Below are 24,264 nucleotides of genomic sequence, written 5' to 3'. Positions count from 1 at the left end.
CTGTTTTCTAAAAAAAAAAAAAAAATTAAATAATAAAAGAAAGAAAACTTCCGGTGACACCCTGTGACTGTGTAACTGAGGGAAGAACGGGAGACTAGCAAACCAAAGCCAGCTTATAGTTGGTATCATTTTCAATATGTTTACTAATTTCCCAGTGAATCATTAAACACACAGACTTGAGCAAAACTCCTGAATGGGTATTGATATGTTAAACTGGAACTTTGAAGTACTGTGTCTAAATATAGAAATGATCTTCAAGATCTATTTGTTTCTCAATCAGAAGAGCAAACCAGGATAATATCAAAGCCTTTGACAAAGGGGGAAAACAGCACAGAGCTGATTAATTCTATGTTGACATCTGTGTAACTACCCAGTTTTTATATTTACTTTCATTCCGCTTTGTATGCGGTGGAATGTTCCAGTTACAATGACAGCACATATTAATCTATGATAAGAATCCAATGTCTCCCACCTTGACTACAGGCTGTCACTGTGTTTTAGAATTTCATCATTTCCTTCCCACAGTTCTGAGTTCAAGCAGTGCCTTCTACTTCCTAACTTGTGTAGTTAGACCAAGAACTTAGTCTTTTTTACTTCCCTTCTGCATTTCCTGTGCAAATGACAATCAGGTCAAGAGTTTTCAACCCAAGGTGCATTTGAGTATTAAATGAAACAAAATAGCACTTCATAAACTGTGGTACAGCATATGATTTTCAGAAAAACATGCGTACTCTCTTATAAGGGTAGTATGTATTTGTTCTATTGTACTTTAGGAAAATTTAAATAAAAAAATTAATTGAAACAGAAAAATATATAGCAAGCATCACATTTTTGTGGGCTATGGCTGAGGACAACCAGCACATGGAAATAAGTGAAGCAATAGGAAATAAATTAAAATCATTTACTGAAAAACATTGACTAGTAACACAAACAGCATCTACCCCCTCCAAAAGGCATGAAAGTGCTATAGGAAGACAAAGTTTCTAAGCAGCAAAGAAATAAATATAGAAAATTAAAGCAAAATATGAAGCAGTTAATAACCATATAATTAGTGATTATTCTTATGTTAATCCCCCTTTAGTTATATCGTACCTCAAAAGAAAGTGGCAAGGCTGCATCTCCCCAAGAGAGATCCCCCACCCCATCCCATCTCTTCCTGAATGTTGTTTATTCCTAATTCAAATTTCTAAGCACTTTGGAAATGTGAGACAATCTAAAAATATATTTTAAAAAAAGGAGGAAGGGTACAGTAGCTAAGAGCACTCAGTGCAGTTACAGAGGACCTGAGTTCAGTTCCCGGAATCCATAGATGGAAAGGGCACAGGGCAAAGATGCAGACTCAAGACTAGATCAGCAGGCTAAGAAATACTAGGTGCTCAAAGCATTGTTTGTGAACTAAGGAATTCCAAAGCAGATATTGAGTTCGATAAAGAACATAGCACAGTGGGGCTCTGTGCGCAAACATGTTATTATGAAAGCCACAGACATGAGTACTGATGAGGGAGAAAGACTGAAGCCAGGGGAACCACAGGCTACTGTAGGGAAGCAAACATAATTGGACAGCGAGCAAACTGGGTGAATTCAGAAGAGAAAAGGATCCTGAAGATCTGAGAAGATTCTCCCTACACGTGTGGCAGTAAGACAGTTACATACTGAGCGAGCGGTATGTCAAGAGATCTCAGATGCTACCTCTAAATATTAGAAGCTATTTACTGAGAGAAGGATTATAAGAAGAGGATCAAAATAAAGAAAATTAATTTAGAATGTACTTAATTTAGAGAGTGTGCTGGATCTAGTAGTATATGTAACCATCAATATGAAATAAGTTCTATGGTTGCAAATGTTGGTATGGAGACCCCAGAAAGCTATCCAGAATACTCAGTATGGCACAATAATTCTTGGAAATTATTTACTGACATCTTTTGCATGCGTTTCTGAGTTATGTTTCTTCTGAATCTTAATCTTTCCTGCCGTATTCTTTAGAGGACTGGGAGATTATGAGGAAACACTGCTCTAAACGACAGCTCAGGCTATAAACACTCTTTCTCCTTAGCGCTAATACTGAAAATTAATAGCCCATTTTAGATACTTATATGAAGCAACTGTTTGCAATCGCCAAGATAATTTCAAATCTGCGACTGGGTTTTCATCAGAAGCAATGAGCAATGTTCTGAGTTAGCACCAAGACGATCATCTAAGAAACAAATAAAAAAAAAAAGGCCTCAACCAAACTCATTCACCCTGTAGACCTATAACTTGTCACAGGACATTGCAGAGGAGGAGAGAAAGAGGTTTTACTACAGCTGCTTGAAAAGAGAGCTTATTTTTCTTGTGAACCAAGGTGGCAAGGTCTTCTGCTTAGTTAAACAGTTCGGTGACTACATTGGTCAGAGAAGATGGCACTTGCCATAGCCGGACCTTATCCTTGTCTTTAAATAGCCAGACCACATTGCAAACACTCTACAAGGCTGACTTCCACGCTGAATCCATAATCCAAGTTCACTCAACAGTGTGGACATGTTCACTGAGGCTGAAAAGAAAAACGAAGGGGAAAAGAGACATCACTCTGGACCAGGGCCATTATTTTCCCATTTCATCCACAAAAAGGGAAATTTGCAGAGTATATTTTATTATCCCACTTATAGATGTTCCCATGATCAAGTAACTTTTCAAGGCCCTACAGCTCTGGAAAAAAAATACTTAAAACCCTAAACCTTTCGATCCTTCCCACCACATCTTCTAATGTTCAATGGTTGAGCAAATTTCCTAGTGCAGATACTATGAGCAGACAAATAGGATTTAGAGTGTTCACATAGTATCTGTTCAAAGGCAGAATGCCTCAAGAACTGTAGGATAAGAAGGTGGCATCACAGTCATATTTTGTAGTTTCCTGCAGAGAGAGCTCCTAAAGGGATATTTAATCTTTCTTTCTCAGGATATTGTGACAGAGGGAGGAGAGACCTCTGTACTGACTTTGAATTAGACAGTGTATGATTTGCCAACAAGGCAACCTTCCTAGGGCTCCATGGGAATTTCTTACAAAACTCATTTTTGTAATTCATTTTTTTTCTTCTGACTACCAATGCAATGCATTATAGTTATAGAAAATAGAAACTATAAAGCCAAATGAAAGTTAAGCATCACCTAAAATCGGTGCTGCTCCAGTCTGGAGCAGACGCTTGCAGTCCCTTTCATGCACACAACACGCGACTGTGTATCCTTTTACTTTAACTGAAGGTCCACAGATTACCTTTAATGTCTCTACTTTAATTTTAAAATTAATAAAAACTCCATCTAAACTAAGGATTGTTGCTCACGATGGATTAATAATCAGACACAGTTGGAACGAAGGAAGAGAGGTCCATTGTGCTTTGGTTGTGCCCCAAAGCTAACTTTGCCAGCTGGACTGTGTCCCCGAATTAGTTCTTCTGTTATTTACTAGGCAGAGTGGCTGACTAATACCCGCTGATCTGATTACCATCAGCAGCCCATCTGTAGACACAACAGAATGCAAACAAAATATCCACCTAATCTGCCCTGGGCAGGCCTTCCCTCCAATCCATCCATCAAGGAAAGTCTGCAGTCCCCGACCTCCCAACAGTGTTCTTGTTCAAGTCACACCAGCAGCTACCGGGGCTTTCTAATGTTTTACTCAACAGTGTCATCATGGCAGTGGTAGCACATTAAAGCCTAAAGATGCTATGTATAACTGGCTCATTTTACAGATGAGAAAACTAAGCCTTGAGGAAGAAAGAAACACAAGCATTGTTTTTGGTTTTTGGGTTTTTTTTTTTTTTTTTTGGTTTTTTCGAGACAGGGTTTCTCTGTGGCTTTGGAGCCTGTCCTGGAACTAGTTCTGTAGACCAGGCTGGTCTCGAACTCACAGAGATCCGCCTGCCTCTGCCTCCCAAGTGCTGGGATTAAAGGCGTGCGCCACCATCGCCCAGCTCACAAGCATTGTTTATTCATACCTAATGTATACCAGAAGCTATGCATGCATGCATGCTTCACCCAAAACTACAGACTTGTCACTGGTTAGATATTATTGCCTCAATGCATATGAAATTAAAGCTTAGAAGAAAAAAGTACATCTAAAATCAACTACAATGCCAGGATTCAAACGTAAGTCTTCCTAACTTGGTAGATTCCTACATTTCTAGAGACTGAATGGTTGGGGGCAGAACACTGAATATTTCTTTAACCAGATAACATAACTGGATTGTGGCAGAAGAGTTAAACAAAACCCAGAATCCCAGTGCCTCGGCTGACAGTCCTAGTCAGGTTCCTGTCTCTGTGATAAACTCTGCGACCAGAAGCAGGCCGGGGAAGAGAGGATCTATTTGATCTTACATCTTATGCTCCGTCATGAGATGAAGTCAGGGCAGGAACTCAAGGCAGGAACTAAAGCAGATCCCAAGGAAGAACCATGCTTACGGGCTTGCCCTTCATGGCTAGCTCAGCTTGATTTTTAGTACAACCCAAGGTCACCTGCCCGGGGGTAAGATCATCTTAATGTGAACTCTCCCACATCAATCATTAATTTAAGAAAATGTACCCCCAGGATTGCCAACAGGCCAATCTTGATGAAGGCATTTTCTCAACTGTGGTTCCCTCTTCCCAGATGGCCCTAACTTATGTCAAGCTGACAAAAACCAACCAGTGCACTGCTGTACCTATCTCTACATGCTATCATCTTCCTGCAAAGTGACTCGGATAGCTGAAGCGAACAGCCTTTTCTTTGAGGTGACTTCCAAATGCACAAGGCCAGCAGTTTGCTGCACGTATTTGTCACTTTTCTGCACGCTGAACATGAATCAGAGACAGGAAAACCTTAAGACTTTAAATTATGTCTTTAATTACCACCCAGATTTCAAACCAGCCATGTAGAAAATGCAAAATTAAAATTACAAGGCTTGGCATTACCTATACTGCCGAATGGGATTTGGAAAGTGACTTATATACCTTAACCAGGTGTAATCAAGATTGAAATAAGAGAAGCTGCTTGAGTCTCTGACCGACTCAATTCGACACGCAAAGCCTGAACTACATCTCTCCTTTCTGTATCTAGCATGTTTTAGCAGCCAGCCCCCAGCCGCTTTGCACAGTGTCTACTTTAAGAAACCAGGAGGACAGGAAGCAGTGAACATTTGCTGTCCGCCCACTTTTGTCAGGCTCCGTGTTAGGTGTTTTACATTTATTACATAATGTTGTATCCTCCCAGGGCCTGGTGAAAGAGTTCATTTAATTTCTCATTTGCATATAAGGGATCCAAAGCTTGGAGAGCTAGTTTTTTTTTTTAATAAGTCTGATAAGTATTAAGCTTTGGGATTATGCCAAGGTTTAATTTCACAACTATAGCCTTGCTCTGGACTATCAAGTAATAATAGCATTCTATACTATTAGTCAAGGTTTATAAAGAATATACTTTGCCAGAGACTTAATAAGGATTATGTGTTTGCATCCTTACTGAGACTGTAGAGGGGGGTGCTATGTTGGTCTCAAATTCACAGAGACACTAATTAGTATGAAATCGTAAAACTCTAAGTTTTGGATGTAGATACAAATTCAGGAAGGCTGACCTCACACCTGTGTTTTAAGCATGATTACTGAGTGGAATATAATATTATCATCATCTTTTTCGTATGTTCATGCAAAGCGAAAAGCATAAAGGGCCTCGAGGTTGGCAGAGGTAAACAAAGAGGGAAGAGCGAATTTTCCTAGTGGCACGAAGTGTGGGAGTGGGGCTAAAAATATTCCAGCTACAGAAATCAGGCAGTTTAGACTTGCGAAGATGGGGAGAAAAGAGAAAGATTTTTCCACCAGAAAGAGAAGCAGGTTTTATTAATATGTCTCATGTGAATAAGCAGTTTTCACTAACTTAGGTACAAATTTTCATTAAATGAATCAGACCCTCTGAGAAAGAATTGCCAGAGTGATGTCAGAATAGTTAACTAACAGTCTTGTACCATCTATCTGCAGGCATCCATCCAAAAGAAGATAGGTACCCAAGCCTTAAGGAAGACTCAGAGCAATCACTCCACCCATATAGCAATAGAAAACAGGGTTAGCTCAGTGCCCCAAAGAGGCCTTATCCATTGGAAAATCTCCTCCTTCTACTGCATGGGGCAGCAAGAGTGTGGATTTCATAGTTCCACACTCTACTTAGATAGACTTTGAGCTGGACAGCACTCCCCTAAAATTGTACAACAGAGAAAATTTAAATTGGGCCTACTAGAAAGATCATGTATCTAGAACCTGGAAAGAAATGGTAAAAATAAAAATAAAAATCCACCAGCCTCTGTTATGGACCCTCATAAATTTTGCAGAGAGAAAAGGGAACTGGTGTCAGAAGTGTGTGAAATAGACAGCTTCTATAAGTGATGAGCTGGGGAGTGAGAATTAAAAGGCACCAGTGACATTTCTGCATATTTTGAGTTTCTAGAAAAAGATGTTATGCATAGAGAAGAAAAATATTCCAGGATCTACATGCTAAATTTAGTGGTAACAAAAACCCAGCCGTGGTGTGTTTTTGTTAAACCAGCTTAAGATGTAGAAGTAACCGCAGTGGTCTGGATTGGCATTGTGGTCAATGACATCCTTTGGCATCGCGCACATTTTGCATTTTCTACAGCATAATTTGCCGTAGTGACATTGTACCAGGTTAAATTGCGAGGTCTAAAATTGCTTACATTTCTAACTCTCCAGATATGCCAAGGGGGTGAAGCGTGTTTCGTTCATGCAGCCCAGACTCCTAATCTGCTTAAATACAACATACAAAATTCAATTTTAAACAAAATATCAAAGGCCTCTAAGTAATCCAAAACAAAATACTCTTAATATTTTTACTGTTTGTCCACAGACTCAAAACTTACCTAACTGATAATTTTTCATAATTTTTTAAAAGCTTGGGACCTCTTCTCTATCTCCTCTCTGGGAATTCTTATAAAGAGAAAGGAATGAGTATGTTTGTAGTGGATTAATTCTCTTGCCTTTATTATTTCCATAATTAATATATCATCAATTTATCTCTCACCTACCCATCCACAATTGGTCTAGAGAGATGTGAATAGGTGTATAGATAATTATTTTATGGCCATGGAACATTTATCAGCCACAATACATTTTAATATAATCTGCTCTTTGCCTTTCAATGTGAGTTGACTGGGACTTAAAGCACTCCAGGACCAACTGCAGGCCAAGGTCAGTTCAACCCTAGGTGCGGTCTAGGATATCCTAGTCTAGTCCAGTCTAGGGTCAGATGTCTTTTTCTTTTTTTACCCTAATATGTTTCTACACTCTTAAGTTACCCTTTATAACATTGTCATTTGTGAAACACATGATTCTTCTCTGTTGAAAAAAACAGCCCACTCCTAATTCAATGTTGTCTGCTATTTTCTCATGGTAAGTCTCAAGTTTGCTCTTTCTAGGCTAAAATAGTCCAAAGGTAACTTTACATTTCTCTCTGGGTGTCATATGTGGAGACACCCTGGACCCAGTTGTCCTTTACCGGAGGTGGCCATGGTCATTGCCTAGGCAAGATGCTGTCCAGCTTCTACCAGGAAACTAATGGGTGTGGGAAAGAATCTTCAAAGCCATAAAATCATCCTGCTCCTCACCAAACTCTTCCCTGGATTTAGCATCTCTGTTGATTCTTTCTTGATCCATTTTACCCCTTGCTTGGTATTTATAGCAATGATCATAAAATGATGTTGTTAGCACCTATCTCCATATTGGTAAGTTAGCCCTCAGCAATCCGTTGAGGAAGAAAGCAAACATCTTTTCCTTTCCTGCATTTATTCATTCATGCATGCACGCATGAGTGCATTCTTACCAGTTCTCTGTCAATTTCCACCAGGACTCGCAAATGTCTTCTTTCAACGTAACAGCTTTCATTAGTGAACGTCTTAGATTTTGTCTCCAAAGTATCCCAGGTTGGATGTAAGCTTCTTCACCCTGACTTTTTATTCCTGTGATCTTCTCTTTTCATTTTAACCTTTATTCAGGCACAAGAACTGCTAGCAATTATTTTATTTCTTGCACATATTCCAATACAGTTACCTTATTATGTTGTCAGAGCAGGGTTCTTTAAAAAAATTAAAGGCATCTAAAAAGCTATTTTCAATAAAAGAAAAATAGAAAAAAAGTAAAAGCTAAACCTACACATAGAAAAACAGAGAATTCTTAAATAAACACATAAAAATTTACAGACCTATACATGGTACACAGACACACGTTGATAAAACAGACATGTAAAATAAATATTATTTATTTTACTGCCCACCATACTGTTTGTCTTCACAACACCATATCCTCCTTTTTTTGTTGTTCTTGCTAATCTCTAGAGTCCCATTTGTGCTGCTCATATGAGCACAGGTGTGGTACCATGCACAGAGGATTCTGCATGTCCCCCAAGAAGAACCTACTGAGAGTGAAGGATGTGATGGAGTAGCTAGATTTTAAAAACCGTTCCAATTGTGTCGACTCTCATCACAAGGATTCAGTATTGCACCAGAGGTTTGATAGTCTACCAGCAAGCATATTCCCTCCGAAAGGAAATGTCTTCCTCCATAAGCAGCTCCCAGCTGTCAACAGACACTCCAAAAAGCAATAGTTCTAGGAGTCTCTATCTATGCTGGAAATTTACTGACTTGATTTATCCAGGGAACCACAACGACTGTGCGTAAGTCTATGCAACAGACACGTAACGCTTAGAATTCAGCCTTCCATGTCTCTCCTCTCCACCTGGTAGCTCATATATTCTTTATGCCCCAGCTTCTACAATGTTTCCATCTTGAATAGGTGGAGCTTGATATAGATGATTATCTACAGTGGAGCAGTCACCATTCGATATACAAATTAATTATAATACAATTAGTCATTAGCATTTTGACTAGTTATGAGTCTCTACACTACCCACTACCCACTGTACAAAGAAGCTTTTCTGACCAAAGTTGAGGATAACACAAATCTACAAGTTTAAACAAATATTTAGAAGGCAGGGTCACAGCAAGATCTTGTAGTAAAACCACAAGAGTAGATTTTTCCCTTGAGTATATGATCTTTTCAACCATGGGCTACCAGAAATGAAATGAGTCAGCCTCATAGACTGCCAGAAAGCAGTTGGTTAGTTATATAGCCATTATGTCACTATTGCACCAATAGGAATATCAAGCCAGGCAGGTCAGTACATAACATAATAGATGTATTTTCTCCTGATCATTTTGTGTCACCTTCTGGCACTATAGAAGTCTACCACTTCCTTCCTATACTACAAAGATAATCTCATCCAAGTCACAGGACTGTTCAAATATATTTCCGTTTTTAGGTCTTCTATTGATTATTCATCTTACATTATCTTTTGCTTTCTGTACTGTCATAAATCCTAGTGCCTTATACTACAAATCCTACAAATTCTTTCTTCTTTGTCAAGATTATGCTGACTATTCTTTCTTTGCATTCTTTTGTGCATTTTTAGAATCGATTGTCAAATTTTCTTTCAGAATACTTAGATTTGTTTGGAATAACCTGAATCTATAGGTCAATTTTAAAAGGTTTGCCTTAACAATGATTTGCCTTTAAATTTATGAAAGTTATCATAGTATATTAATTCCATTACCCATTTTATTTAGGTCTTCTTAATTTATGTCTTTGAAGCTATATAGGTTTTATATAGAATTATTATTGATCTTTGTTAAAATTTTTCATAGTTATTCATCTATGTTAATGGCATTATGTATGGTACTTTAAAATTTTTATTCTCAGGCCATTGAGATGAGTCAGTACATAAGGGTCTTACCGCCAAACCTGACAACTTGTGTTCATTTCCTGGAACCCACCTGGTGGAAAAAGAGAAGCAAGTCACACCATTTTTCCTCTGACCTCCGTGGTCACTGTGGTATACCTTGTGCACCTTCTCACAGGCATGTTCAACCCCATAATAAACAAGCAAACAAATAATTAAAAACACAAACATCGCCAGTGATATTGTAAGATGAATTTCATACACAATTATAACAAATATGACCAGTAAAATAATTGTGCTTGCTTTCAAATTAATAACCTCTTACACGTATTTTGCTGGCCCTTATTTATTTCTTGAGACCTCTACTGTAATACTGAATCCATGTGATGAGAGTCGAAATAGTTGGGATGGTTTTTAAGACACAGTTACTCCAACTCAGCCTTCATTCTCTAACCCAGTAGGTTCTTCTTGGGGACATGCAAAATCCACAATTTAGTAATGGTGGTACTCCCCTGAAAGGCCAGCATGTGAAGGCTGAAGACGGGGGATTGTAGGATTGTGAGTGTGACAACTGCCTGGAAGACCCAGGAAAACTTTATTGCAAAACAAATAAAGACCCAAAAACTAAGTCTCACCTGATTATGATGTAAGGGTGTTCTAGAAGTACATGCCAAACAATATTTCTAAGGATAAGTCTTCCTTACCTCAAGGACTTTCGCAATAAGAATCTATTAGGCTAACTTTCTTTGTCTTTGTGTCTTCATCATCTTCTCTAGGAATTATAGATGTATAAATAATATTTTGAGACTCTGGTATATTACTTCTGCTTCTGGCTCTAGCTCTGGAAATAACATGAATGAAGGCTCTAGAACTTTAACTTTTTGACTGGGTGTAGAAAAGATAAGAAAACATTGTTCTTTCTGCATCAGCAGACATATTTTAAAAAGAATCGACTGCCATTTTTTTAAATTTCTAATTGGTAGTTGTTGAGGTCACAATTGAATTTAGTTCTCTGTGTGCACACTCTCGTAATCACATAGATCCCCATACAATCATCTGCTATTGCTACATGATGGGAACAATATGGAGGATTAATTCTAAAGAATTTATCTGTGAAATGCATGTGACTACTATGAATCAAGAGGAAGACTAAAAGATAGCATGTTATTTCCTAAATATAATTACTTATAATTATATAACAAATGTAAATGTCTCTTAAGACTGAGAGACCAAAGGTGCCAAGGATTTTTATGGAGACAACCAGAATAACTTTTCTAACCTGTTGTCTGTTGCTGTGATAAAGACCATAATCAAAAGCAGCTTGAACATGAAAGTGTTTTGACTTACATATGCCGAATTACAGTCCATGGAGGGATGTTAGGGAAGGAACTCAAGAAGGAATCTGAAGGCAGAACTGAAGGAGAGACCATGGAGGAGTGCTGCTTACTTGCTTGCTCCACCTGGTTTGCTCAGCCTGCTTTTTATAGAACCCAGTACGATCTGCCCAGGTGGTGGCACTGTCCTTGGTGGTCTTGGTCCTCCCCAAATCAGTCACTCATCAAGAAAATTTCCTGCAGATCTGCCTACAGGTCATTCTAACAGAGGCTTTTTCTCATTTGAAATTCCTTCCTCCCAAGTGACTCTGGCTTGTGTCAAGCTGACAAAAAAAAAATGTAATCTAATTGGAACAGTACCACAGTAGTTACAAATAACTAAAGAGTGTTGAGACTGGGCAGGGTCTTTTCATGTTGCTTGTGATCTGAACCTCATACTTTTACAGGTGACGTGCCTGAGATCCATCCATTGCCAGTACTAGTTAATAAGATAATGCTAGTCCCATCACCCTTGTTTCCTATCCCAGAGGACTTCTGATGCTGCTCAGTCAAGCATTTCATGGAAAGAAGTTATACATATGAGACAGAGAAAGAGTATGGAAAAACTATAATGCTATCACAATGAGCTATTCATGTAAAATGAGGGAGATGGTTAGAGCTAAAGAAAAATACAGGTATAGAGGGAATGTGGAAAGAATTTTTAAAACATTTCAAATACAAAAAAAGAAGCATATCAGGGAAGGCAAGAAATGGAAGATAACAATCATAATTGAAATATAATAATAATTGAATTCAACAGTATGCAGCAAAGTATAGTATTTTAATGCAAATTTCTTTATAAAAGTATATCTATTTAAAAGTACTTAAGGAATATAATAGTCTATAGTAAACTTATATGAAAATGTATGTATCTAGGTGTGGCAGCAACACCTGTAATCCCAGCATAAAGGCAGATTCAGGAGAATAACTGTAAGTTCTAGGCCAGCCTGATAGACATACATAAGCAAGTTCCAGGCTAACAAGAACTGTAGAGCCAGACCCTATCAACAACAACAACAACAGTAATACATTGAATGTCTGTGAATAACCTAAAGATATTAGCAGCATTTAGGGTTTTTTTTTTCTTTTTTATTCTTTCTTTTTTTGTTGTTGTTTGTTTGTTTTGCTTTTCAAGGAAGGGTTTCTCTGTAGCTTTGGAGTCTGTCCTGGAACTAGCTCTTGTAAATCAGGCTGGCTTCAAACTCTCAGAGATTCACTTGCCTCTGCCTCCCATGTTCTGGGATTAAAAGCATGTGCCACCACTGTCTGACAGCATTTAGTTCTTAATCAACATCTGAAGTATGAAATGAGTATGAAATAGGAATTTCCCACAGATGTATTTTTCTGTATCAAGAATAAATATGTGTAAAAGAAACCCTGGGAAATCTTTGACTAGCTAGTCCTTCAGACAAAATTGTCATTCTTCTTCAAACATGGCTCATGAATAACATAGGAGACAAGATCGCAGAATTTTCTTTTTTCTTTTTTTATTGTTTTTATTGAGCTATATATTTTTCTCTGTTCCCCTCCCTTTCTGCCCTTCCCCATTGGCCCTCTCCTATGATCCCCATGTTCCCAATTTACTCAGGAGATCTTGTCTACCCATGCAGATTAGATCATGTATGTTTCTCTTGGGGTCCTCTTTGTTGTCTAGGTTCTCTGGGATTGTGAATTGTAGGCTGGTTTTTCTTTGCCTTATGAGTGAATACATTCTATACTTGCTTTTCTGGGTCTGGGTTACCTCACTCAATATGTTGTTTTCTAGATCTATCCATTTGCCCGCAAATTTCAAGATGTCTTCTGTGTAGTACTCCATTGTGTAAATGTGTATATATACATCTTCTACATCCATTCTTTGGTCAAGGGGACTTTAGGTTGTTTCCAGGTTCTGGCTATGACAAACAATGATGCTGTAAACATAGTTGAACACATGTCCTTGTGGTACAAATGAGCATCCTTTGGGTATATACCCAAAAGTGATTACTGGGTCTTAAGGTAGGTTGTTTCCTAATTTTTTGAGAAATTGCCATACTGATTTCCAAAGTGACTGTACCAGTTTGTACTCCCACCAGCAATGCAGGAGTGTTCTCTTTACCCCACATCCTCTCCATCATAAGCTGTCATCAGTGTTTTTGATCTTGGTCATTCTTACAGGTGTAAGATGGAATCTCAGAGTTGTTTTTATTTGAGTTTCTCTGATAGCTAAGGATGTTGAGCATTTCTTTAAGTGTCTTTTTAGCCATTTTATGTTCATCTGTTGAGAGTTCTCTGTTTAGGCCTGTACCCCAATTTTTATTAGATTATTTGTTCTTTGTTTTGTTTTGTTTTTTTTTAACCAACCAATTTCTTTTTTATTGCTTTATAAATAATACCATTCAAAATTTCCACTTCCTCCCAATTCCCTCCTGCTCCCCCACTCACCCTCCCCACTTCCCCTCCAGTCCTAAGAGAGGGCAGGGTATCTTGCACTGTGGGAAGTCCAAGGCCCTCCCCGCTCCATCCAGGTCTAGGAGAATGTGCATTTAAACAGACTAGGATCCTAAAAAGCAAGTACATGCAGTAGAGACAAATCCTAGTGCCATTATCATTGGCTTCTCAGTCAGCCCCAATTGTCAGCCACATTCAGAGAGTTGATGACCAATTTCTTGAGTTCTTTGTATATTTTGGAGATCAGACCTCTATTTGATGTGGGGATGATGAAGATATTTTCCCATCCTGTAGGCTGCTGCTTTGTCTTGTTGACCGTGTCCTTTGCTTTACAGAAACTTCTCAGTTTCATGAGGTTCATTTATTAATTGTTGCTCTGAGTGTCTGTGTATGTCATTTACCAAAATTAAATAAAGGCCAGAGAAGCAAATTAAACAGACCTATTACTGCTAAAGAAACAGAAACAGTCATCAAAAGTCTCCCAACCAAAAAAAGCTCAGGACCAGATGGTTTTAGCACAGAATTCTACAAGTTTTTTTAAAGAAGAACTAATACCAATTCTCCTCAAATTGTTTCACACAACAGAAACAGAAGGAACATTGCCAAGCTCTTTTTACAAGGCTACAACTTACCCTGATACCCAAATTACACAAAGACATTATAAGAAAGAGAATTACAGACCAATCTCACTTATGAACATTGATGCAAAAAATACTCAATAAAATACTGAAACACAGAATCCAAGAACACGTTAGAAAAATCATCCACCATGACCAAGTAGGCTTCATCACAGAGATACAAAGATGGTTCAACATTTGAAAATCTGTCAATATAGTCCACCATATAAACAAACTAAAAACAACACATTAAATGCTGAAAAAGACTTTGACAAAATACATTTCTTTGTGATAAAGGTCTTGGAGAAAGGAGGGATACAAGGAACATACCCAAACATAATAAAGGCAACGTAAGCAAGCCAACATCAAACTAAATGGAGAGAAACTCAAAGTGATCCCACTGAAATCAAGAACAAGACAAGGTTGCCCACCCTCTCCACATCTATTCAATATAGTACTTGACATTCTAGCTAGAGTAATAAGACAACAAAGGAGATCAAGGGGATACAAATTGGAAAAGAAGTCAAACTCATTATTTGCTGATGGTATCATAGTTTACATAAGTGACCCCAAAAATTCTATCAAGGAAGTTTTACAATCACTAATGAGGAATTGACTCCATTAGATGGGACTCTGGGGCATTTTCTTGAATGCTAACTGATGGAGAAGGCCTTAAGGGACTGTGGGTGGTACCACCCCTCATCATGTAGTCTCGGGTTATATAAAGTAACTGAATGTGAACTTGGAAGCAAGCCAGTGAACAATGTCCCTCCATGGTCCCTGCTTCAGTTCCTGCCTCTAACTTCCTGACTTGGTTTCCCTTGATGATGGAATGACAGACTATAACCTGCAAGCCAAATAAACCTCTTCGTCTTCCAAGTTACTTTTGATCAGGATCTTATGCAGCATTAGGAAGCAAACAGGGCAGTAGGCTCATAACCGAAACACATTCTTAGGGGAACAAGAAAAGTTTGAAGAGATGTGTAGTGTTGCATCAACACAAGTGCAGGTCCATCCAAAGTGAGTTAGATTTCAAGAAAACACTGGATGAGAACAGTACAATGAGAGGTTGAAGTTGGGCTTGGGGGTTGGGGTGGCGAGCAGATGATGAGTTTTGGGTTGAGCAACTTCAGACTAACTTGTGGGAACTGGCTGACAATCAGAAATCCAGTGGTGAGGGAAGTAGTTCAGAGGTGAAAGAGCCAAGGAAGAGATAATATCAAGAAAAATAGATCATGGAATATTTCAAAGAGACCAAAAAAAAAAAAAGAAAGGAAGGAAGAAAGGAAGAAAGAAAGACATTTTCTATTAGAAAGACATTGGCGGCCTTTTAACATGACCTTGGTAGAGACAGTAAGTTAAGAAGCAGTAGATGGAATGAAAATGAAGGGAAAGGATGGAAGACCTGAGGTGCTGGGAGTGCCATAGGAAGTTCAAGAAGAATCACAGAGGCCATGGTAGAGGTCAAGGAAGCAGCAAGGCCAAGGGTAACAGTGCATGTGTGTAGGCAGGAGCCCAGAGGAGAGAGACAGGAAAGTCCAGAGGGGGCTGAATATAAAATGAGAGGGAACATGGCAAGTGCAGTACAGAGGAGAGCCTTGTAGAGCCCGAGCTGAGAGACCAAAGGGCTGGAAGCCATACTGAGCTCTCCTTTGTACTAAAGAGGTCAGGTTAACCACCTGCTGGAGGTGGGCACTTATTAGACTGAAGAATAATGACATCAGGGCAGAAAAAAAGATCCTGTGTCATAAGATCCAGAAAGACAAGCATAAAGGAGTTTAGCCTATCAATAGTTACAATGCTGGCATCAAACACGTTCTGATCACACCCCCAGAAAACCCTCTGGTTCTTTTGCTGTTTTGTGGAGTGTTGCAGTCAGGCACTGCAAATGTTCAAAAGATCCCAAGCCCCTTTGATCGTTACCTTTCCTTCAGGAACAATGGTGCCGAGCTGCCGAGAGAACTCCAGTACAAACAGCATTATTTGTATTAGAAGTGCCCAAAAGCAAAAGTTGAAGGTTCACACAGTAGGTATTTATGTCGAGATAAGCACATCCTACAACCTAGTGAATGGAGAAGATGGCCATCACTTCTATGAATAAGCCTGGTCTCCACTGAAAATATCAATTATAAAACCCATCCTCCCAAACTTGACCACACTGTCCCTCCATGTCCCACCCTAAATTGTAAAAGGCAGGTAAGAGAACTTCTAAAGATGCCTTTATCTGTTTCAAACTTTATTTGGGCGTCTGGTTGGGAGGGATAGAAGACAGAGGATGTCCTGGAATAGGTAGGTGTCCTTCCCCAAGGCAAAAAGGGCAAGAGTGTCAGGAGTGGCAGCAGGGAGCAGAAAAGCTGGCCTCTGTGCTCCTTCAGGCTAGAGGGGCCCCTGGCTTGTGGAGACTGTAGCAGCCTGCTCTTGAAAGGAGAGGAAGTGTATTTGGCGGGAGAGGGCACAGTGCTGCTGACTGGGCATCTTGGCTTTGGAGTCTTCCTATTCGCATTAGCCTGTCTTGTGCCAGCGGCTGAAACAGGGCTGCGGCAGGAGGCGGGTGTTGGCCAAGAGCGCTGACCCTTTGGCCCAGCGCTGGGAGAAGAGTTAAGGGGAGCCCTGGGTACAGACCAGGGCTAACCTGATCTTGCTCCAGTCCACCAATCCTTAACGGATTTTCTTTCTCTCCCTTCACCCTTTTCTCTGCTCTCTTTCTCTCATTCTTTCTCTACCTCTTTTTACCCTTTTCCCTCTCTTCCCCACCCTCCCTACCCCTTCCCCTCCTCTCCCCTCCCCCTCCCCTCCCCTTTTCTATGTGTGTGAGCCTCCTCCTTTCCCCTCCTCCCCCTTTCCGCCTCTCTCCCTCCCCCTCTCTCCATCTCCTTCTCCTCTCAGCTCGCCGGGCGACCCTGCTCCTGCCTCCCACATTAATGGCGGCTTCTTCGGAGGATGACATAGACCGGCGGCCCATCAGAAGAGTCCGCTCCAAGAGCGACACGCCATATCTCGCAGAGGCCAGGATCTCCTTTAACCTGGGGGCAGGTAAGGACGCCCCTCGCCTTCGTCTGGGTGTCTGGCACCTGCTTCCTTCCCTCCCTTCCTCCTGGGCCAGATCAGCCCCCGCCCCTCCCTGGTGCCCCCTCCCTGCGCCCTCCTGCCCCGAGGGCGCCCCGCTCTCACACTCGCTCCCTTTGTGTCGCCCGCGTGGAGAAGGCGTATGTGTATGTGTGTATTGCAGAGGTGGGGGAGGGTAGCGCGTAGAGCCTTACACCCAACCAGTGACACCCACGCGGGCTTTCCCGTTCCAGAAAGAAAAGAAAGTGTCAGTGGTAACAATGACCCCAAGAATCACCAGCAGGGTGGGGATGCCGTGCGGCTGTGGGCGGAGGGGATGGCAGGACTTCCTGGGTGAGGCTGTCGCTGGCGGGATTACTACAGGGTGGAACTTGTTGGTGACATTCAGACGCGGGTGATTTTGTCTAGAGGGTGTCACCTTACTGATGCGGGGAGGGGGCGGGGCTGATCGGGAACAGTGGCTGGAAAGCCAAGTTGGTGGTAAAGATGAGAGTGGGGTCCACAACAAGCGTTGGGTGATTCCTTGCGTCCCAAGTGGCCCAGATAGAATTAAGTGAAGGTGAATGGGAGAGGAGAAAAGAGAGGAGGACCGAGGGAAGATGAGGAAGGAAGAGGAGAGGGAAAAGGGAGAGAAAGGGGAGGGGGAAGGGGAAAGAGTAAATGAAGGGGACAGAAAGATTCAGTTACTATGCTTCAGGTGTGTGACTTGGGCACCCAGGGTCACCTAATGAGAAACATCAGTTTGTCCTTTTCCTGCTGCTGCTCCAAACTCAGAGGAGTTGCTCTCTCTGAAGTTTTCACCACTAACTTTACAGAACACTTCTTTTGAATGGCTCCTAACCCTCAGCCTGACCTTGTTTCTTCCTCTCCATGCTGTCTTAAAGGGTGAGGGTGTTTCCCTTAAGGTTCGATCAATTTCGAAATAAGTTTTAAAAAGCAGACAACGCTTTTTTTTTTTTTTACAAAAATTAAGAACTGAATTGTGTGTGTGTGTATACACTCTTGTGTGCCAGAGCAAAGAATAAGTACACAATGCCCTGCGGAGAAGAAAAAGATTGACTCACTGAGTAAGAAACTTTCTAATGGCAAAAGGCGGGGGGGGGGGGGGGGGACTGACTGGGCCAGAGTAACCAAGTATGTTTTCTTCTTAATGATTTGGCTCTTTAAACATTGTGTGTGGTCACTTCCTAAATGGTTGCCTCTACATTGAAATTGGAGGGGAGAGACCTTCGTTGTGGAGTTTTGGTCACTGTGGCATGCTGTAGTAGTTTGTGGGGCTCTTGTGAGAAGCCCTGCTTGCATCTTCCAGGTCCGGCACATGTTTTTAGAGGCCTTCCAAAGAACTGAAAAGTGGTCCTTTTAGGACTAATCTTGTTCTCTCAGGCTAAAGATATTAGGAATTTTTGGTGTTTTCAACTTAGTAGAAAAGAAAATGAACTAAAGTACAGTTAGTAAAGATTGTTTGCCTTCCTAGTAGTGCTATAACAAAGTAATAAAATAAATCACTAAAGAAGGGTATCAAGTTTCGCTACTATTCAATTACACTTAACCACAGATTCAAACCAATGACTTCATCTTTTATTCTGGTTAAATTGCTCTGGAGTCCAACTGAAAGATTGGTTCAGACAGATCATGCCTTCCATCGCATTTGGAAATAAGGAAGCCAAACATGGACCCAGTCCCTCCTGTGTCTCCCTACACGCACCACTAAAGGCAGTGACAGGACCAACACCATTTAGAGAAAATGCTAAGGACAAGATGTCATGGGCAGCCACAGCTCTGTAAGGAGGGCTGAGGAGCTGTCCTCACGTCCTGGTGCTGAAGTGAAGGATGGGGAGGCAGAGACCTGACTGCATGAGGGATAGCAAGCAGTGAAGGGGGTGTTCCTGGGATTTCTCTGATGGCATCCTGGGGAAATATATTCTCCAAGACATTTCTATTCCTGAAAGCCACACACACACACACACACACACACACACACACACACACACACACACACAAACACACACTGCTGCCTGTTTGTTGTGTCTCGTGTCTGATGCTCCATGCTCGGATGGGACGGTTTTCCCCTCCCTCTCTCTAATGTTACACTGCCTGCTCACTCCTGGGGCTTCCTTACTTCCCAGCTGGTTTCTGGTTGCTTTCTTAACAGAGTAGATGCACTCACAGATGTGCCTTTCTACCACATTTAAAAGTAATTGTAACCCCTGATTTAAAGGAAGAGACAAAGCAAACAGCCTTGTTTATCTCCTTAAGCAGAAAGCTGTAATTAAGCTATTAGTGTCGTTATCAGGGCTGCTGAACAGGGGAGCCTGCACATTCCCAATAAATTGTATAATCTTGCATAGCATGAATTTCGTTTGCCTCTTAGCAGCAGTTTATAAACGAGTCAGGCAAGCACATCTCTTTCCCCCAAACACAAAGTTTTTCTTTGTTATTTCTGAATAAATTCTCATCCTTTTAAAGTACTTCTGTCAAATATTTGCCCAAACCCACTAACTGTGTACAAGTCCATCCTTACACATTTTGCAATGGCTGAAGAAGATACAAACACATGTATTTATTTTTCTTGATGATCATGAAATCATTTTGGGTAGAAATTCCTTCCACTAACCCATATAACTGCTGAATAAAGAGGACTGAATATTTTTAAAACTAATCAAATATTTTAGCATTTTTTCAACTATACCCTGTCCCTAACAGAACTTAAGAACATCATTTGGAAACCAGCCCAAGGTTGAGTATAGTCTATACTTCTATACCTATACCCTCACAATTATCAGATAGTATGACTCTTTCACAGCTATGTGGGAATGCCAACCTCCATTGCATCTAGACTGAGAGAGAACAGAAATTTTCTGAGCCATGGACTTTATTTAGCTCAAATAGCCCCTTTCTGGGTTTTAGGCTACATTTCAAAGCTGCAAATATGGATGGATACTTGGTGAAGATAATGTCAATGCTAAAGAAATTGAAGACCATGTGTTTATTGTAAGGTATCTAGACACCAGGTCTCATGTAGGACAGTGGGAGTGGGTTGCTTATTTCCCCAAAAAAATTCAAATGTGTTGAAAGGATATTCTGTAACAGGAGAGTAGATTCCAGCAGCAATAATGAACATCACTAACATTTACCTTGAGAGAATTTATCTTCTTGCCTTATTAAATCATTCACTCGCTGAATTAAAGAGACAGGTATCTTTCTTATGCTCTCCACTTATCTGTATATTACATGACATAGAGTATTTGGTCATTCGGTATATAAGTGACACTTGCAACGAAGTTCTATATAATTATGCATTGAAGTGATTGAAGGCAGTATGGGATGGAAAAGAATTAAAGCATCTATAAAATATCTAAAAGAGATATCAAGAACAAAATTCTAACTTCTTCCTGGTTAATCTCAGACCATGTAACCTACTCCCCCACATAAGAAGATACATTCTGTGTGTGTGTGTGTGTGTGTGTGTGTGTGTGTGTTTTGCGCACTTGCATATATATGTGTGGATGCGTGTGAAGAGGCCAGAGGACATTGCATGATGTCATCATCACTATCTTAGTCCTTTAAAATGGGATTAGTGGATCTAAGCTTGTAGCCACCCAGCCCCAAGATCATCTAGCCACTCCCCACCCCACAGCTTTGGTCTTACAGGTGTATGTGAACCTTGCTTCTTATCTGGGTGCTCATATGAACTCAGGCCTTTGTGCTTGTGCGGAGTGATCTCTTTTTTCTCCAGTCTCAGGAGGCGAGCTCTTCTTTGACACTTCAGAATTGCTTTGTATCTCTGGATATTTTAGATGAATAGCATGCTCAACCTCAGCGTGCTTATATTCTTCACAAGACCAGGTTCTGCTTTTGTTCCCAGTCATACTGAACGATAAGCATTTCTGACTTCTACCAGTCTTTTCTACTTCTTCAGGCCCATAGGGTAAAAGGCGTCATAACTGGCTTAGTTTGGGATACCTTAAGAGTGAATGGGTCAGCTACACCTAAGACTTTTAACCTCTTCTTCATAATTAAAGTTAAATACTATGAAAAAATGTATGTTTTCCTTTTATCTTTCTAGATGACTGGGGCAGGTAAATCTAGGCACAAACAAGCCACATGGCAGGCACACCTTGAATATAAAATTTTGAAATCCACACGGAGTGATACTTCTAGGCATTTTCCTGGCCATGAACTACAAGGCATCATTCTTTTCTCCACTGACACATGGGTGGTCAGAAACAAATGAGCTACTGGTTGTAATACAGCAGTTGTATATTGATGCTTTTTTTTGTACAAATACCCTTTATTACTAAAGCAAACCATTTTTCAGACTGGCTTGTAGAGTTACTCTTTGCTCTATACAACTTCATTTTGTGCACTGTTTAGTGTTCATATGAGGTAGTTAAAATCTAGCATGCTTAATTTTTAAGTGGAAACTAAAGATAATTTATAAGGCTAACATTTTCTTTCCTCAACTTAATGAAGTAAAATGGAAACAAACTGTACAGCCCAGTGTGTTATGCGAGCAAAGTCAGACCTGAGAAAAACAACTGGTGCCAGGTGCCATTCAGTGTAGGAGACAAAGGAGACTCCGGTGTCATCATAATTTGTGTCATCACATGCCCAGCCATTTTGGGGAGTGGCTGTGACTTCTAGAGAGGAACAGTACTATGTTGACATATAGACTTCTTTAGTGCTAGTGCGTAAGTCTTTAACATAACAAAGGCTAGTTAAAGAAATATGATATCAATTTTATACTCTTATCCAATAACAGTGGACTTGTACAACTTACTACATGGGTTTCCAAAGCCAACAGGAATGATCTCACAATAGTACCTCTTTATGTGTCTGAATGAATGTGCTGTGTAAAGCTTGTAAGATTCCTATTGAACTTCTCCTGCCCCATTTATATACCCCAAACTACTAATCAGCATCAGAATCTCTGTTGATAAAATAGCTGGGTTGTGCTATAGACATGGGAGTGTGTGTGTGTGTGTGTGTGTGTGTGTGTGTGTGTGTGTTCACTATTCTGAACAAAGCCCCATTATCTCTGCATTTCAAACAACCAAATTACAAGTTGGTTTAATATTAAAATTATGGTTTAATCAAGGGTGCAGGAAGAGCTTTATTACTCTCTATTACTCATACATTTCTCCCATATGCCCTTGGGCCCTTTATTCATACTGACTTAGTGATATTCATTACATTAAGAATATTAACTGAGCAGTTAACTGTGGATCAGAGCCTTTTCAGACACTGCTAAACCTCAGTAATGAAAGAAAGAAATAGTATCTTACTCTCTTGAATTTTAAGTTTTAACAATGGATTCTGGACAGTAACATGCAGTGAAATGCCCTTTATCCAGTGTTTGGAGTCATAAGTGTTTCAGATTTCAGACACTTGCAGATTCTGGATATGTGTATAATTTTATCAGTTGGATAACTCTACAAACCTGGAAATCAAAAATCCACCCCTACCTCCAAATCAATCATTTTCAAAAAGTATTTGGACCAGGTAGTGATGGCACATACCTTTAATCCCAGCACTTAAGAGGCAGAAGCAGGTGGATCTCTGTGAATTCCAGGCCAGCCTGGTCTATATGAGCTAGTTCCAGGACAAATAGGGCTGTTACACAGAGAAACCCTGTCTCAAAAAACAAAACAAAAATATGTATTTGGGCTCTGAAGCATTTGGACTGAGGATTTTTCTTTAGATTAACAACATCGGGTGTATAATCTCTGAGGACACAGCACAGTATTTCATAAATTAGTGCATGTAAAGGACAAAACAGAGAAAAAGAATAAAGAAGGCCGAGAGTTGCCTAACATAGAAGAAGAAGGGTAGACGGCAAGATTGATAGTGGGGAGAAGAAGGGACTTGATTCAAGTTCTTTAATTCAGGTAGAAGAATAAGTAGTATGTAGTGGGGAGAGAGCTGAAGAAGGGCCTCGAGTTAGGACAGTCCTGGTATCTAATGGAGTCCAGTGTAGCTAGAGAGGAGCAAGAGAGGAGATTCCAGAAGGAATGGGACTCTGGTCATACATGAAAGAAGGAAAGCCAGTTTGGAGGCTTGTTGTAAAACAAACAGGTGAGTTGCCAGCACCTTAAATTCTGCTTTCAGTTGCATGTCTGGTCAATGGGCTTCTCAGAGGATTAATGTGCAGTGTGAGAGAAGAACCTGCAGTATTTCAGAGGCTTGACCTGAGTCGTGAGGAAGGAAGGGCCTGTTGGGGTTAGCAGAATGGCAGAGTTCCAAGAAAGAACTGCCAAATGTGTGCGATGTTTGCAAAACATCTAAGTGGAAAATCAAACAAGCAACTATACAAGTGTCTAATTCAAATGAGGTTGTTCACAGAAATCAACAGTTATAACCATATACAGAGCAGATACCAGAGAGAGAGCATTTGCTTTGCTAACTTTGCTGTATTGAGGACGTTATGGGCATTTGCCCGTTCATATCTCACAATGACTCTAGGAGACTGGCATTACTCCTGTGTGTATATGTGAGCTAAGTCAAAGAGAAGTTATAATGTAGTGAAGGCACTACAGCCAAGAAGAAGAGCTGGAATTTAGATCCTGCGATACATCTTCAAAATCTGTGCTCTGAAAAGTCATGATTAACCCCAAAGCATAAGCTAACATCACCAACTATTTTCAGAGGTCACATTGAAAGCTGAATGAAGTAAATAAAGAAATGCGGATAGGAACATATCTTAAGTCAGTATTATAGGACAAAGCTGTGGCTAAGACTCACTCTAAGAAATGCATGTTATCTCACCCTACTGGACTCACACATAAGCTTATAACTGATAAGTGTACCCTGATGCTTTCTGGGGGGGTCTATCCTATCCCTCCCGCCCCGTGCCATTCTAATATATTTTAATTATAAAACAACTAGTTACAATCCACCCAAATGACTTTACAACTCACAATTAGATAAACGTTACTTAACTGTTGGCTTTTCTGAATTTAGAATATTTACAAAGAAATATTAGTTGATTCTTACGTGTGGTTGAGAGGGAGGCAAATTTCTTCTCTTGCCCAGACTGAGT

At 40.3% G+C, this 24,264-nt stretch overlaps 1 protein-coding gene across 10 annotated transcripts in view; it reads left to right on the top strand.

The window, feature by feature from the left end:
- Phactr1 (phosphatase and actin regulator 1) overlaps positions 1 to 24,264 on the top strand; it is a 438,973-nt gene that overhangs the window by 10,669 nt on the left and 404,040 nt on the right. For all 10 annotated transcript variants that reach the window (XM_075969812.1, XM_075969805.1, XM_075969815.1 and 7 more), the window contains exon 3: positions 17,046 to 17,192. In XM_075969812.1, the coding sequence (XP_075825927.1) occupies positions 17,046 to 17,192 (147 nt within the window). The remainder of the gene's footprint in view (positions 1 to 17,045; positions 17,193 to 24,264) is intronic.

The sequence above is a fragment of the Microtus pennsylvanicus genome, chromosome 4 (assembly GCF_037038515.1).
Source record: "Microtus pennsylvanicus isolate mMicPen1 chromosome 4, mMicPen1.hap1, whole genome shotgun sequence".
In the NCBI taxonomy this organism is placed as follows: domain Eukaryota; kingdom Metazoa; phylum Chordata; class Mammalia; order Rodentia; family Cricetidae; genus Microtus; species Microtus pennsylvanicus.
Note: the sequence above shows the minus strand (reverse complement) of the source record. Positions and strands in the feature narration are given on the sequence as shown.